Here is an 18851-nt window from a genome sequence, read left to right on the forward strand (position 1 = left end):
TCTACGAGGCATAATTGATCGTTTTTTTGAAAAAACCACAAGAAAAACACAATTGCCGTGCTTCAAATCGTCGAAATCTCCAAGCCTTAAATAGCGCTTTGAAGTGGCGCCACAGGCGCGCGTGATGTGCGTCTGCGCTGAAATTCTAATTATTTGCATATCTCACCTCCGCTAATGCATGTTGTAAATTTCATATTATTTGCATGCTTCCTTCAGGGTGTTGCATTTACGGTGGCCAGCAGTGCATTAAAAAAAGCGATTATTTTATTTAAACTGTAATTGATTTATTACAATAACCTGATAAATGTAATTACGGTACTTGAAACTAATTTATCATTACTTTAAAATTGCAATTCGTTGGAAAAAGGAAGAAAAATCGTCAGACTCTGCGAAAATATTGTCGCTGAAAAAATTATTTATACGGTATAAATCTCTTTTTTTAGAAGGAAGACGACTCAGGAGACGAGGGATTCGCCCCGTTTTTGCCTGTAGGGTTAGAGTGCCCTTGGCTAAAGCTCTTTCAGCCTTCCACCGGGGACGTCTTTAGGGGCGACACATGAGGTTTTGCACCCGGGTGGCAGGTGAACTAGAGCCTCTCCCCTGGGAAGTATGCCTCTAGGATCAACGGTTCGCCAGTAAAATGTGGCCTATGGACTTGCCTTACTACACAGTATAATGTGAGTGCTTGTAAAATGACTCAAGGGCGAGGTCTATCACGCGTGCGTATATGCTCAACTTTAAATAGTGCTATCTAGAGCCCAGAAGTTCAGGCACTAAAAATGGGCAAAAAGACACTAAAATGCTTAAAATAGGCACTAAAAAAAGGCGTTTATAATTTATGGAAGGAAGGAAGTATAATTAAAAACTAAGGTATATTATATATTATATATATTTAGGGTCGGTCCAGAACTTTGCAAATGGACTTATCCCGTTGCCAAGATCTCTTCCAGCCCAGCTTCGTGGCAGAGTCTGGAACATGTATTTAGGGTCTAAAAACTAGCTGAAAAATTGGTTGCATGTAATCCGTCTACTATTTCAATTAAAGTTTATAATAGTCTGCATTATTATTAGGGCTGGAAATCGATTAAAATTTTTAACTGGTAAATCAAAATTTGTCAATGAAATTGACAAATTTTGTCAATTAATTGAATTTTAATCACATACTTATTGTGACCATATAATATTAATATATATAGATGCTATAAAAATATAATTTATTCATTTCACTCACCTATTTGGTAGAGGTAAAAATATATAGGAATAGGTTAAGAAATTAAGGCGGTGTGCCCGATGCAAGCAATTTAATATAGGCTGAACATAATCATTGATAAAACTTGTAATTTCTTCACTTGCATCTTATCGTTTTTTTAAACGGTTATTTTAGGTTATTATTCACTGATGTCGAAACGACTTTCGATTATACTGATGATTGTATTTCTAGAAACTCCTCTCGAATGATACTTGTGAGGAGATGAACTGATGCTTGCAAGAATACAAAAAACTGCTGTTCATAGTGGAGACAATAAATTTTGGTCTTGTCTTTTCTAAAACTGCAATCACACTCAATTTGAAATTGAAGTCATCAGTTTTCGATGAATCGAATTCGGTCAAAATATTGATTCAAATATTTTTTAATTTAGTCACTTATCCAAAATGTTCTGTATTAAACATGATTTATAAGACATATCTAATCAGTTTTTCAAAAACAAATCACGTTAATTCACAAATTTTTAATAAAAATTTTAATCGAATTGATCGAGTCGATTAACCCAACTAAAATTTTTAACTGAAATTAACGAATGATCGATTAACCGACCCGATTAATCGATTAATTGTACCAGTCCTAATTATCATCCAAGTTAAATTGATACATTGATTTCAAGCCCAAAATGAAGTGCTTCAGGTCCCTCAGGATTAGGCCAATTTCAGGGCCACTATTACCAGATGCGAGAGAAAAGGGTTTGTGGGGCTCCTTAGTTGCGAATAATTCTCGTTTATTTGATGTATTATTTACAATAACCATTACCATTTCTGTAATTGAAACATAGCTACCTTGTTTATTGTTGTAAAGAAAACCTTTTTTATATTACCACATATGCCTGAGGGACTCCTTCAATCGTTGGGCCGACCGCATCTATCGCGCATTCTTTGGGTGATTCCAGTCAAATTAATTGCAAAGCGCCCAAGAGGCACCGTGGTGCGATGCTCGCCTTCCATTACCGTGAAGGTAGCCGTCAAGGTCCATGTCTAGTCAAAAATGAATCTAGTCAAAGAACAATTTTTGAATTGGAAAAAATAAGAGTCGGGCTATAAGTCAGAGTCGCTATCAGGGGCATGCGATAGGTGTGGTCACACCGGTTCCCGCGTTTTGGGGGGGGGGGCATATATGGTAAAATAGTTTCTTTCATAAATTCTGGATTGCTGCATTTTCATCTAGAAAGAACATTCTGAATTTTCACCATAGCTGGGATTGTTTTTAAAAAAAAAATAAATTCTGAATTTCCATCAATTCTGAAACTACTTCTTCCATTTATTCTAAATTTTTATCAAAATTCTGGAATTATTTCTTTCTTTTATCCTAAATTTTCATCAATTATGGAATTATTTTTTTCTATTATTCAGAATTTTCACCAATTCTTAAGTTACTTGCATTTATATTCTGAATTTTCATGATTTTTCATTCTTTAAATTTTTGATTTCCCTTTCTCACAGAAGAAAAAAATCGGTGCTAAGGGAATTCTGTTATTTTCGCACCGGCCTTGCGTCTGGTAAGGGCAGCCCTGCTATAAATAGTTCAGCAAGTATGGAAAAATAATGATTCAAATTTAATAACAAACGAGAGAACACTCAATTTGTTGTCTTGTTTTTATTTCGGTAGAGGGCGCTACAACTCGCCATTACTATAGATTCGTCGCGTGTATAGTTATTAATTCTTTAAACATTTTCGGATTAATTAAAAGTAGTTTTTGATGATCAATTATGTGTGTATGACTGACAGTAATTATGCAACTACATCATAAATTTAACATCCATGAATGTAATTAACCCATCATAAAATTACTACATTCATGAAAATTTATAAGCTCATTTCTTGTCGTGCAACTAATCCGTAATTTTCTAACAATTTTTCTTGATTATTTTGTGTCATTACTCCGGTCAACTAGAACAGAGGAAAAAATAATTAATAAAAATTTCTTTCGGCAAAAAACTAACATTTTCAATCCGTGTAAAACAGAAATATAATTACCTTCACTGTGCTTCTATCATATGTTTGACGCCTAAATATGGCTCCCAAAATAGGGCACATCTTGAAAATTAATCTTTTTGTTCCTCTTAAGAAGTAATATATTGCTTTCGGTGAAACCATGAGATTGAATGGAGGAGGAAGAGTTGAACCGTCGTCAAAATAACCCATCCATAGTTTAGAACGTGCGAATTTCCATTCCCTATCTGCATGATCCTGATGCATTAGTAAACGAAACAAACAATGACAATCCATTAAACACAAATACAAAAGAAAGTTTGAAAAGCTCAAAAAAACTTTTCAGGTTATAGATGAACGTTGAGTAAACAGAGGATCCATATGTTACTGGACATTCCTGTATTTTCCCGTTATTTTGGCTATCCGAACTTTTTTTTTCTTGACATGAATACGTCTTTTAAATCATTTGACGATACTGGGAGCATTCGCAAAAATTTGAGTGACGAAGTTCTGTAAACGCTCATATCTCAGGAAGTACCCAACGCAAGTCAAAAGCAATGTTATCGTCAGATGCCACTGCAAAGACAAATCCAATAATATCACTCCGGTTTTAATATCTCGTTTCGTCTGGGCACCAGGCTCGCTGCCCTGATTCCTAACAAATTGTTTCCGCTATATTTTGAGAAGTTCGCAATGAAATAGTCGACATTGGTATCGTTTGTTTGCTATTCCAAAGACAAAACCGATGATAATACAGGGCAGTTCCTACCACGAGATCCGAGGCACAAAAAAGTATTCACGTCAAAACTTGCAGCCATGTATATGACAGCCTACCCGATTTTTTTAATGACATTTTCCCTTTTATTTAAATGAAGTTTTAAACTTTTATTCTTAACTGAAATTAAATGTCAAGATCATTTGACAACTTATAAATTACGATAATTAGGACTATAAATACTTATTCTCACATATATTCAGTCTTGTAAAATAACACTTTTTTTCGTAAAATACATCTGAGTCCAATACGATTTACAGTAGCGCTTGATTTTCCGCCACCAGTAATTTTTCAGCAATTTCAGTGAAAACTGGTAAATTTGCTCCTCTAGCAACTTTTTTTATCGGCAATTTGTGACATCCTGTATGTAGTTAGGATTACAATTTAGAACGTACTTAGGAACGTGCATTTAGGATTCCAAGCCTAGTCATACGCATGCGTATAATAGTGAAAACCTAATGTCAAATTTTGATGTCTGAGCAAACCCTGGACATTTTACTCTTCACAATTTTTGAAACTAATATAGCAACAATATTAGCATAAAACTCATTTCATAAAATGTCCGCGTCCAATAAACTTCACTTGAAATTAAACTTTGGATAGAAAACATACTTGTATAAAAAAATCATAATAACACAATGTCTATTATAACAAGTTATAGCAAGTTTCGGTGAATCCGAATAAATTAATAATATATTTTCAGTAATGATGAAAAATTTAAAAATAATTTTTATGTTTCCCGTTGTTCTTACTATATAAAAAATGAATAAATGCCCTCCCACAAAATTTGTGTATCTATTGATATTCCAGTGAATGTACATACTAACTCAAAGGTAGCCAACATCACATGATGATGAACTGAAATTTATGTATTATATCAATTTTTTTTTCATTATCAAACAGTCGCATTTATAAATTACACTGTAGACTTCAAATGAATAACGCAACGGAAAACGGATGATCTCTGATGGCTCGAATTGTAGAAAAGACGGAAAATACATCAATCTTACCTGTAGGAGTACAGCACGCATTTTTCAGGTCTCATTTGTTTGATTTTTAATTGTTTAAAATCTTACCTTGAAATTAAATGATGAAAATCTTCAATCACTCTCATAATAAAATGAGAGATTTATCTTCTTCTTTTTAAATAATTATCAAAAAATCTTTGGGTGATAGTTTGAAGATGTAAAACATACATACCCCTTTTTTGAGGCATATTTAAGTCTGAATATGTGAGAATGAGAATGATGTCCGATAGCTGTCCTGAAAGGCTATAAGTAGGAAGATTATGATAGTCTCACTGTGGAGGTAAGAATTGTGTGTGTGCTTATATAAGTCTGATTTGAAGCTATAGCACGCTTTGAATACATGTGAATTATGATAACCAAGTTTTATATACAAATAATATTAAATGTTCACGAAATAATTATGAAAATATTATGAAATAATTATGAAATGTTTTTCGCTTTTACGGATAAACTTTTGTTATTTTTGTTCTATTTGTAAACAATTGCGTGCGTAAGTATTATAATTACAGAACAGCTTAATTTCATTGATAGCGCAATATTTGTGTGGCGGTTACTTAGCGTTTTTACTCGAATTAATTCAACTACCAATTGATAAATATCACATCAGTTAATTAACCATTTGAAAATTATTTTTATCTTTTTACCTCAATAACTTGGAACGATTTTGTCATCATTGCAATGAGCATGTTGATTAGTACAACAATGGCTGTTACGTGGTATGACATGAATAGCCCTTGCCCAACAGTTTCGATGAAAAAGTCGTCCTCAACCAAATCTGTGCTTTTCGGTGAACTTATCCCAAATAATGACCAAAAAAGAGTAGCAAATGTATTTCCAATCCTATAAATAAAGGAAAATTTCATTCAAAATATTTTGAAATAATGCAGGTACGGTTCAAAATGTAAATAAACCACAAGTATTAGGGGATTTTTTTGGTTGGCGCTTCGACATTTAAGTGATTGTGATCTGTTACGAAACCACATGTGCGAGTTTACTAGAACGATGAATAGTTTTATATCATTAGAGCAACGAGCTCTAACGGCGAGACATTTTAGGAATAAAACTAAATTGAACGTAATAATAAGTATTTGATTCCCAACCCACAACCCATATGCAACTGCATTTTAGGGTTTGCAGAAAAACTTAAAGATCGAGTAGCTTCACGTATGATATCTAAAATAATTCTAATCTCATTCCTAAAGTACCGCGAAGGAAAAAAGTTTAAGAATCTGCATCAGAAAATATGTATATGTCAAAACATCGCACTTTAGACTAAAATTGGTATTGTTATTTTGACACGTTTCAAGTGAAATTTCGTCTGTATCAACAACCGGTTTGTGTTATAAGTAAATAATATACGCCCTGTATATTGCATAGCAAACGGGGAGTATGACATTTTACATAACCGTTGATCCTAGAGGTACACTTCCACTTAGAAAATGTTTCCAAATAACGTGTAGTACTCAGATATAAGTACATTCATATTTCAAGTGGCTGTATAGTTATTAAAATAAAAAATTTACTTTTTATACTGTCCCTGTGCGCCCCAAAACCCAATTAGAAAGCTGTTGCCCTATCTTTCCTGATGCCAACAAAAACAATTCCACGTTTCTAAGTGCAGTATTCACTGAGATATTCAAGTTCGAAAAATAGTGGAAATTTGGGGAAATAACAGCGATAAATGCGGGTAAAACGGTTTTTCTGCATTTAACGCTGTTTTTCCACAACTTTCCTCCGTTTTTCGAATTTGAATATCTCAGTGAATATTGCACTTAGAAACATGAAACATTTTTTTTGGCATCAGGAGAGACAGGGCAACAGCTTTCTTGTATAGTTGGGTTTTGGGGTACACAAAGACTGTACAAAAAGTTAATTTTTTATTTTGATAACTATACAATCCCTTGAAACCTGAATGACATATTTGAGTACCACAGCTTATTTGGAAGTGTACCTCTAGAATCAAGGTACGCCAGTAAAATGCCATACCACCGTTTGATACCCACCCTGTACATAGTTCAACTGGAGAAATGACCAGAAAAGGATCAAAAAGGTACAAAAAACGAGATTCATATATCATTTATATGATTCCGTAAGGCTGCGGCATTATTTTCATACTGTTGTAATAAATCTCCATGTTTTTGACAATTATTTTTAATAGTCTTTAAAAAAAGAAATAGTTGGAATATTTTCCAAAATTGCCGTCACAAGGACACTGAATTTTTGATTTCCCCCCTTATATTTCTTGAAGTTTTGAAAACGTGTGAAGCGAATTTTTTATTCACGCAACATCCTTTTTAAATAATTTGATGAAAAAATTTGGTTGTTTCACGGACATTTGATAGAAATATAGCATTATGCACATTATGTATAAAGTAAAGCGCATGGATATATAGGCCGGCATTTTCTCTCAGCATGAAATTCATTCAATTCATGTGTGGTAGGTAAACTGAAACTAGGCCGGCAGCTGGAGATTCCATTTTTAACGTGGATTTTATAAAATATCTTTTAGACGACCTCGTTTAATCGATACTAAAGTCGATATAAAAAAAATTGAAGCTCTAAATAGCAGTTAATCTAAGTAGGTGTATTTCAAGGAATTAAATAACTTATACGAAAATATATTTAACTCCAAAAAGAGATTTTACCATGTATGAACATGCATATAATTACATATAGTTATGCAACAATATGTTCACAGAGTTACTATCAGGTAACCAAAAGAGTTTTTCCGAAAGTTAACAAAAATGTATATGCAAGCGTAGAAATTTTCATAAAATGTTTTATTCATTAAATAACACATTTTACGAAAATTTAGCTGGATAGACTTCATCAGCATGAATTCAGTTTGGTATGTATTAACAGCTCCCAGCTAGGCTGAAAGTGATGTGATGACCGTAACTATCAGTTTGTCCATATGTCGTCAAAGGAGCGTGGTTGACCAAACTGATAATCTAGTTTAATGTCATCCGATAGGACATATGAGACACATTTGCTTGACTTTCTCTACACTTCCTAAGCTGATGCAAATATGAAAGGACTGTTTTACGTTAAACTAATCACGTTAGGCATTCAAATAAGTTTTTGAATTCGTTACTTCAGAGTTAGTTACCACCGAAAAGCATAATTTTCCATTATCAGTCAATTTTTATTTAAGCAGCATTCTTACCCGTGATTAATAACCAGAAACACTGCTGAAATGATTATGGTGATATACTCAATGCATAATACATATTTTATGATCCAGAATATTTTTTTTTTAATAAAAAAAAAAGTGAGCATAAAAATTTTATTTTTTTATTTTTTTTAATTCAAACAAACAACTATGTAATGGACGAGCAGAAATAAATCTGAAGAATTAATTGAGATTACTTTATTATCCGCTATTTATAGGAGCTAAAGGGAAAAAAAAAGAAATCCTTTAGTTACGTTTCAACAATGCTTTCGCTCGGGATCTTCTTAATGAAATTCATCGAAAATCAATACTAGAGCGGTGTTACAATTTATTCGCTTCGACAACGGAAACTTAACCACGCTGTTAAAACCTTAGGATCTCGTACAATGGGCTGCTGAAGACTTCGATTTTTCTTTTTGATTGATGATGAAACTAACATGAACATACACTGATCTATACGTTCTCGATTCTCTGTGAGAGGATTTAAGAAACTACCAACACTTCCTCTCTTTTCTTGTTGCTGAGTTCCCTTGAAGTGATAAGTCGAATTCTATCAGCTCTAGATCGCCCAGTAGCCGTTATCATCCCTGTTGAAGACTTGAATTTCTCACGGTGGTGATCGATATCGAATCATCGTGAGAAGAACTACGTGATTAAAATTTCGAAGAGCCTTCAATTTTATCCGATTATATAAAACAAAATTTGATATGTGTACCAAGTTGTTATTGAGTGATATCTCATTGCTTTCTTATCAAAAACAGCATAAAATATTCAGTTTCGTTTGAATTTATTTGTCATATAACTTTGAAAATTGTTCGATTTTAGATTATATCTTTACTCGTGAAGTAATTAATTATGTAACTATTAAATTTTTCGGTAGTTAAAGTAATTTTGCACTTTCGGTCAAAAGTATAATCTGTGAATATTTGTTGATGCCCTTATACAAAGTATATTAAAAATAGAGTATGGCTTTTTACGAGGTACGGTATTTCAGAAAAAAAAAGATTGTATTTTTAAATTTTAACAGTGAGCAAAATATCTAATTTATCGACCACAACAAACCAATGAAAATATTGAGGTACATTTTATTTAAAATGAAGTTATTTTTAAGGATAAGCTTTGAAAAATCACCTCCAATATCAGCAATAATGATTTTGATTGTGGATGTTTGACCTTACGTCTTTATTGCTGAGCATGACAACCAAATATACATTAAAAAAAAAAACATTCTAATCGTACATTTTTCATGCTATTTATGGGTATAAAAATCGCAAAGAAAAAGAGTGATAAATAAAAAGAAACAGTAGAACCCCTAACCCATTAGTTATGAGTCTCTTTTAAAGTTCCCACAGCAATGACAGTAATGACAATCATTCCCCTCTCTGAAACAAAATTGAAGCACTCTTAAAAGTTGGCTTTCAACTCCACCTTCTGTGTTCGAAAATAAAGAGGTTGGTCGTTCACATTCTGCCGATATTAGAACCATAAATTTTAAAACGACAATGTCGTTTAGGACTGCCATTAATCAGTTTGAAGTCCGAAAAATAAATTTGCATCGTCGAAATAAATATACTTTTTCCAAATAACAAAAAAAAAACCAAAAAAAAACAAAACACCTGACGTTTCATTTTAATTTTTCAAATCGGAAAATGGAGATTGATTTCTAAACTGCATAAGATTAAAAGAATTTCATAGATATAAATTATAGAGATATTTAAAAAAGGACACTAATTAACAGCTTAATGATAATTCAATAAAATATACGCAATTGCGTACAATCAACTTGCCTAAGATGGATAAAACGCAGTCTAATGGTCCTTTAAATGTTTTTTTTCCATATAAATGTTTGAAATTTTAATAAATCTGTTTCAATTAAAGAATTATTTAAATACTTATTTAAAAATATATCTGACGTTGCATTTTTAAATTTTCCAAATCGGAAAAACTGAAACAAGCTCATCAAAGAAATTTCCAAGAAGTTAGTTTCTAGTCTTCGTGGTGTGGAGAATTACGTATACAAATACAAATACAAGGCCACAACAGGCAAAATACCCAACGAGGTGGCTGAAAAAGAGATGTCCATAACAAATATGTATGTCATACATTTCTCTAAAATGCAGCAACCCCCAATTAAAAGTGCAATTATAAAAACTAAAAAGTATATATACATGATAAAATGTAATACACTGCCCATAACAGAATATTTATGGTTGTCTTATCCAAGTATGGACAGATTCTCGATTTACCCGATAGGTTAAACGTATTTCTTTATAAACGTGTCAATTGTGTTAGAACCGTGGGCGGCAATCGGACCCTCACTCATAACACTTAAGCTTTTCGATTTGATCAATCTCTTTAACCAACACGCTATGATAACAGTATGATACCATAAAATCAAAGCTGGGTATTTTTTAGTTTTATAATTCCATTAAATTATGTGTATGTATATAAATAAGGTACAAATATTTTTTGCAGTTTATTAAAATTTAAATGATTGTCAGAATAGTGATTAGTTATTTTTTCATAAGTGTTTGGATATTCGAATCACGTTAACAAACACTGAGAATCAGTAAAAAAACAGAATTCTCAAGGCCAAATATATTCATCGATATGAAAAAAAGTTATCAACAAATACAGACAAACTACAAAAGTTACACTGAATATATTTGAATGCGATGTACAAAATTCGTGAAGTTAAGCTTCCAGGAACACGTTATATCTTCGTATACAAAGAGAAATCTCTCTTTATATCGCCCCAAGTAAAAAAAAAAATAATCACAGTTCTTTCCTCCTAATGTATTGAAGATTGGTTTCTGCGTAATGGTGAAGAATATCAAGTATCTTTCGAGAAAGAAATCATTTTTATTTTACTGAACTATATCGTATATCAAAGTATGCTAGTCAGCTAATTTTTCCTTGCAAGAACTGGTCGCAATTTCCATCTTGTATATTTGGGGACTCATAATCGTAGTTTTATAATTATTTTTGTAATATAAATTTTACATGTCAGTTATTCGTTTTTCAAAGAATAGGAAATGGTAAATTTTGAGTGATGGACCTACGTTGGATCAGATGTTCATCGAGTAAATTTTTAAAGTGAAGTTATTATTTCAGTTATTTACCCTATACAATGCATGATTTTTGTTTTTGAGCTGATAATTTTTTCCATACTTAATGAAGCATATAGAATGCCGAGAAAATATTTTAAAAAATCTATTTCGAATCGTTCTGCTTGTACAGGGTCTTAATTTGTCTACGCAAATAAAATAAATGTATTGAAGCAATATTACTTTCCAAATATATAACTACCTTCTTTGTGATTCAAACTATAGAAAAAAATATCGGGTCATAAACTTCAACGCAAAAAAAAATGCAAACAAAACATTTCAACCCTACATTGCATGATTTTTTTTAAACAGGTTACAGAAAATTTACATTTCCTTTTTTAATTAAAGAGTTTTAATGTCATCTATGAATGGTTTTCGAACGAAAATGAAAAATGGGAATAATGAATGTCTCAAACATGAAGTTGCCGATTGGCAACGGGAAAAGATACGTACTAAAAGTCGATGTTGCCGATTGGCAACAGTATGCACTGTAGGGTTAACTGGGTTTATTATAGTCAAGAGACAATGAAATGCAATAGCATATTAAAAATATTTATCATACTTTTTCAGCCCGATTCAACGTCAAAATAATTTAAGTACCAAAATAGTTAAGCACCAAAATAATTTTAGACACCATTAAGCACCAAAATAATTTTAGACACCATTAAGCACCAAAATAATTTTAGACACCATTAAGCACCAAAATAATTTTAGACACCATTAAGCACCAAAATAATTTTAGACACCATTAAGCACCAAAATAATGTTAGACACCAATTAGCACCAAAATAATGCACATATTAATGAAATAAACTTACGTCATAAACGCATCCGGGTTGTATTGGCAATTGAAACTATGACGTTCTCCATTAACAATTTTTGTTTCACAATATTCCGTATTAGAATCATAATACCAGTACAGCTGATTTAGACCACAAGCAAAAGACGTCAGTACGAGGAAGAATATAAAAAGAAATTTCGCTATGTCGATTATCATGCAACCCAAAGATATTTGTAATGGTCCGAGATGAGGATTTGTTTGAAATAGATATATAATGCGAGCAAAACTGAACACGTTGGCTACTGCAAAGACACCTTCCGCGATCAACGAAGGGTCGTTTCCTGGCCAAAGAGCTCTTTGTAAGACTCGCGGTCCATAGCGACCACTTTGAACTTGAATGTAGGCTACGCCTTTCAGAGAAAAAGTGGTCAAGTATAAAGACAACATGATAAAGTCCAGCCAATTCCACCATTGTCGAACATATGCTTTTAGGCCTTCTTCCCAAAGCTGCTTGCATTCTGCCCATACCATTCCTATAAATATGAATGATAGCAAAATATAAACTACAGCCTTCTTATTGTACAGGGTGATTATGAAAAACTATCCCGACGTATGGGCCCCTAACTATCATACCATTCACAGAAACTGAATGAAATTTTGGCATAAGGTATTTTGAGGTATGCGCTCAAGAATGATATGGAAAACAACAGTGTCACTCTAACAGTTACGGTTACAGTGAGAAAATTTCGAAAATATCAAATTTCAACACCAAGTTTTTTGTATTGGAATGTGATCTCCATTGTGAAAAACCCTAAATAGCGTTCGAACGGCAACTGTAGCATGAAACTCACCGGCGGTAGATGGGCTAAAAGTGAGGGCAGAGAAGCAGCATAAAATAAAGCATTTTATTGTGTTTCACAAATTTTCCACATGACCTTGTGGAGGCTGGGATCTCAGCCGAAGAAACGGTGTGATGAATGAAACGAACATTAATGCTCTGATGCACGGCAAAGTCCTTTTTACTTTTTCCTTGCCTAGCTCCGGGAATTTTCGTGCTACAGGTGCCATTCCAACGCTATTTAGTGTTTTTCAGTATGGAGATCGCATTCCAATACAAAAAACTTGGTGTTGCCATTTGATATTTTCGAAATTTTCTCACTGTAACCGTAACTGTTAGAGTGACACTGTTGTTTTCCATATCATTCTTGAGCGTATACCTCAAAATACCTTATGCTAAAATTTCATTCAGTTTCTGTGAATGGTATGATAGTTAGGGGCCCATATGTCGGGATAGTTTTTTTATAATCACCCCGTACGATAAACACATAAAGAAAATTGATGAAAAAAATATGAACCCTTGAAATTTTTACAATACAAAAAAAAAATAATATTACCACATGTTTCAATGAATTTCAAGCTTTTGAAGTTGTTCCAGTAATAATTTAAAAAAAATGTCAGTATATGCCAGTAAATGCACGTAAGTAAATTTATAGGTTATTACCCATGTGATGTCAACAGGGCCACCCTTAGGTATGGGCGACAGGTGTGGTCGCATCTGGTCGCTCCTGGCCCAACGTTTTGGGGGCCTCGCACTGAATTTTCATCAATTATGGAATTATTTCTTTCATTTGCTCTGAATTTTCATGGAGCTGGAATTATTAGTTTTATATCTTCTGGCACCGCTATCATTTTCGCACCTGACCCAACGTCTGGTAAGGGCGACCCTGGGGGTATAGGGTTAACAAAAGGAATCGCGGGGGCAAAATGCAATTTTTTCTTTTTTTCTTCAAACTAAGTTAATTGCGGAAATTGGGATCGTGAACCTTTTTGTCAATTTTAAATGCGATTCTCTTGGCAACCTAAACGTTTCGAGTCATCAATCACTTGTACGTATCCGATCCACCCCCTAACGTCCAAACCATGTCAGCGCTCCACTCGTGGGAATCGACCTTCTTGTCGGTGAGAATCCGACTCTAAAACCTTGGAATCGATTCTCTTTATACGGAAGTTCTCTTTGGACCAAACCGACTGGTAAATTTGGCTATATTGTGAAAATCGTCGAAGAACTCTGAAGGAAAAGAATCTTTTACTGCATACGCTTGTAGCTTTAAATTTCTTATATACATACTTGTAAAGATTATCGGTAGATATAAGACATTCTTTTCTGCTTTGCTTGGACACTACTCACGTTGCGTGAATAAATTTTATTGGCGAGAGAGAGGAAAATTCCATGATCGAGTTTTACATCATAAAAGTACGTATCGTAGAATATACATATGTATATGACGTGGAAACAAGTATAGTATTGTACTTTACTGAAAGCTGTGGTTCGTCTAACATTGTACTATGTCTACGTGATACGAATTTTATTTATTGGTTCTCCTATAAATTTCGTTCGCGTGAAAACGTATCAAAATTTACATTTCTATTTAAATATTATTTTGCATATCTTTCAGATGTCATAAATTTTTAAATGAATTTTTTTACTATTTAAATTTTTTTGCTGGTATTAAAATAAATCTATGTCAGTTTCATTAACTCTACTTTCAATGGAATTAAAATGAAAATTAATTCTTTTAATTTTGTCCATTTACATCATAAAAACGGAACACTGATAGAAAGAGTGATAAGTATCCACGGTTTAAAAGATATCTCAGAAATGAAATTCATGACTTTTATCTTCTAAATAATATTAGTGAAGTATAAAGTAATATAATAGTATGAATTTCAAAATAAGTCTGGTTTCACTTTTGTGTGACACACCTTGTCGAACTAAATTTATTTTTGATTTATGAGTTGGGTTTTCTGTACGCTAGGAACCGAAGTTACTCCCACTTTAGTGTTGCGTTTTTACATCAAATAATCTGTGAATAAGAACCTCAAACGTGTTTTACGAAGAATGTTATTTTTGACATTTTACTTGACTTTAAAACATGATTTTTAAAACTGTATCGTTACAAATAATAATAATAATAATAACGTGATCATCACGTATTCCCAAGAGATCATTATGATCTGTCCAGGAAATTTGTTCGTGTAGTAGGCATTCATACCCGAACCCAGACCTGCAGTCAGATGCTAGCTCCCTAACCTATGGACAGCCAGGCGCCAAATTCTTCAATCAAAATTTTAATATAATATTTTGCCCTGTATTGCAAAGGTTATGAATCAAAATCTAAAGTCCATCACATGTCTAGTTACAATGTTTATATAAGTTGTTTAATGAAATTTCAAAAAATTCACACATGCATCAACAGATTCGAGTTTAACTTATGAGCATTTCATACAATCCTTTAAATTTTCGTTCATAACCTCCATTGTCACTATCTAAATATAAAAAAAAAAACATTTCATTCGTAGCATTTTTGCAGTGTTTCGAATACTATATCAATTTTGCTTAAAATTTGACATAAAAATGACTTTTTTGATAGTTTAGAAAATGACATAGGAAGTCCAAAATTTGTCATTTTTTTCACCAATTCGAGAAACTTTCCATCAAAAAATATTATTAAAGACCACTCCAGTATCATTTTGTAGAAAAACGCTAATAAAGGTAGTCGGATACCTTAAAAAGAAACAACCTGTTGTTTTTGTTTAAAGGCAATTTTTGAATTTTATTTCAGCTCATTTACCGAACAGATTTTTTTATAAATGCTCTCTGTCTAGGTAATTAGAACAAAATACTCACCAATAACCCAAAAAAAGATTAACCACTCGACAAACGAGAGAGGTGGTCCTCTTACATTCTGACGAGATCGTTCACTGCCTTCTGTTCTCGTCGAGGCCAGCACCAAAAGAAGTAAGAAGAATCCGAAAGAGGCACTGTACACGGATATAATTAAAAAGTAAGTAAGAAAACACGAAAAAAAAACTCAATCGGAAACAGGTCTATAAAAAGATACTTTCTCGAAGTTTTTAGTTTTGATATACACTCATGTCCATAAATTAAGGATAATTCAGAATTACACGGAAATCGAAATCTAAAGTAAAAATTTAACCTGTAGAATTATCACACACATCTGCAAGAATGATGCCGATAGTGCGTCACAATGACGAGAGTGTAAGGGGGGGGGGGGTATATAAGGAATGGTGGCAAAGAAGTAAAATTGTTCACAAGAGTTCTGTAAGGCGCTCAGTGCAATAAGCGAATAGTTACGACACAGAGGACGCATGTGGATGATTTTTTACGTGGTAGAATTATCGGCCGCCTGGAATGTGGGCGTACTCAGATGGAAGTATCCGAGGAACTTGGAATTGCCCAAAGTGTCATCTCTAGGCTTTGGCAACGATTCCAAGATAACGGAAATGTCAGTAACGTTACAGTACAGGTGGCCCCCGAGTTACAATGCCGAACGAGGACCGGTATTTGGCAGTAACTGCCAAAAGAAGCAGACGGAGCACAGCATCCGACCTGTCTCGTCAGCTATCTGCAGCCACGGGTACCACAATTTCAAGGCAAACCGTGTACAGACGTTTGGGAGATATTGGTCTATATGCTCGCAGGCCTGTCAGATGTGTTCCGCTCACGGCAACTCACTGTCGGCAGCGATTAGCCTGGAGTAGAGAACATGCAATGTGGACATCGTCACAGTGGGCTTGTGTGATGTTTTCCGACGAGTTCACGTTTAGCTTACAGTCTGATTCACGTCGGACTTTCATATGGAGAACGCCAGGTACCCGTTACCACCAAGACAACATCATTGAACGACACGGTTACGGTGGTGCGGCATTGCTTGTTTGGGGTGGAATTATACTGGGTTCCAGAACAGATCTGCATGTTCAAACCGGAACCATGAAAGCCCAAATTTATCGGGACATCATTCTGGAACAACATGTACGTTTGTTTAGGGGTGCCATGGGTTTGGCGAATTTGTGTTTATGGATGACAACGCCCGTCCTTACCGAACAAACATCGTAAACGAATGCCTTGAATCTGAGGATATAACCCGTATGGAATGGCCAGCATTCTCACCTGACTTGAATCCGATAGAGCATGTGTGGGACATGCTTGGCCGACGAGTTGCAGCCCGTCAACCACCTCCTACATGTGTACCGGAACTTCGGAGAGCATTGCTTGCTGAGTGGAGTGATCTTCCCCAAGATCAGATCGATAATTTGATACTCAGCATGCCTAGGCGTTGTACGGACTGTATTTCATCGCATGGAAGACATACAATGTATTAATCATCATACCAACCATGTAATAGTAAGTTTTTGTAAAGGAGATATTTTTTACAATTGCTCCAGGGAGCAAAAATCATAGTTTTTATGAATGGTATCATACATACACCATCGTTTTTGTTCTTTATCTTTTGGTTAATAAATGGGCTTTATGAATGAGTAACGTTTGTTTTGTTTCTGAACCTTTATTTGCCGGAGCTGGCATTATCCTTAATTTATGGACATGAGTGTATATAATATATATATATATAATATATATATATAATATATATATATAATATATATATATAATATATATATATAATATATATATATATAATATATATATATAATATATATATATATATATATATATATATATATATGTATATAAACCGATTTTTGTATTATTTTCTGTGCTGATTCCAAAAATGTGATCCATTATTTTCTATCACGTAAGGTTTTTCCACAAAACGATTTTATATATTTTGAGGGTAATAACTCAAATCCAAATATTTTGGAATTTTTATTTTTAAATAAATAACCTCATATAAAAGTACATACTTCACATTTATATCCCAGCCCTGTGTTAGGCCCTAAAAAAATCACCCTAAAATCAATGAAATATCTTTGGTAATGATTTACTATATTTATTCATAACGCACAATTTCAATGTGATTTATATACTGCTTATGTATTTATTACCAAAGAAATATGATTTCACTTTATCTCAAAAACTAGAGCCAATCTGACAAAACCAATGCCAGATTCGCAGTCGCGCCACAATATCAGCCTAACATCACTGAATTATCTTTGGCAATGATATATTTGTTTAATAGCGCACACACAGTTTCAATGTGATTCTTATGCTGCTTATGTATTACCATTCAAGTTCGATTTTTACTTTATCTAAAAAAGTAGAGCCAATATGACAAAACAAATACCAGATTTCGAATCAGCACCCCCCCCCCCCACAAAATGATTCGAAAATCACTAAAATATCTTTGCCAATGATTTACTATATTTGTTTATAGAGCAGTCTTTGTGATTTGTATGCCGCTTTTATATTACTATTGAAATTTAATTTTCACTTTATCTCAAAAAACTAGACGTGATGGAATTTTTTAATTATTTTTCTAGTAATTAGCATCCAAAAAACTATAAGAAAGACTAATTATTTTTAAGAAAGCTTTTTTCATCCTAGACCTGTATAATTTAAAGAAAATCAAAAACTTACCTGTGGTAGATGAATTTCATAAAAGGTGAACGAAATATTTTCCCAAGCTTCGTTCGTGGAAATAACAAGTAATAAATTGCGATGAGAGGTATGCATGTTATTAGACTGACGCAGAGAATTATCTTTGTGAAAGCATTTCTTCTTCTCCATATTGGAAGACCTTCATACCATATTGATGTTAAAAGCTGCTGGCAATTCGGATGGGCCACAAACTGTATAATTATATGGAAATGATATAATTGAATATATATTACAAAAAAAAAATCGAGAAGACATAAATGAAAGGCCCGTTTTTTATTCACTGCAATTGAAATTTCATTGCATGGACAAAAATTAATAACAATAAATAAATATACAGTACAAGTGCCGCTTATTAAAATACCTTTTAT

At 33.3% G+C, this 18851-nt stretch overlaps 1 protein-coding gene across 1 annotated transcript in view; it reads right to left on the bottom strand.

The window, feature by feature from the left end:
• Positions 1–18851, bottom strand: part of LOC149085505 (transient-receptor-potential-like protein) — a 144863-nt gene that overhangs the window by 14101 nt on the left and 111911 nt on the right. Inside the window, exons 4-8 of the mRNA XM_089233558.1 lie at positions 18463–18674; positions 15754–15887; positions 12103–12598; positions 5650–5845; positions 3248–3460 (exon numbers count right to left, since the gene is read on the bottom strand). Coding sequence (XP_089089684.1) covers positions 3248–3460; positions 5650–5845; positions 12103–12598; positions 15754–15887; positions 18463–18674 — 1251 coding nt within the window. The remainder of the gene's footprint in view (positions 1–3247; positions 3461–5649; positions 5846–12102; positions 12599–15753; positions 15888–18462; positions 18675–18851) is intronic.

The sequence above is a fragment of the Pholcus phalangioides genome, unplaced genomic scaffold (assembly GCF_987345545.1).
Source record: "Pholcus phalangioides strain wild (caught in Gottingen) unplaced genomic scaffold, Ppha-v1.0 ptg000007l_1, whole genome shotgun sequence".
Lineage (NCBI taxonomy): Eukaryota > Metazoa > Arthropoda > Arachnida > Araneae > Pholcidae > Pholcus > Pholcus phalangioides.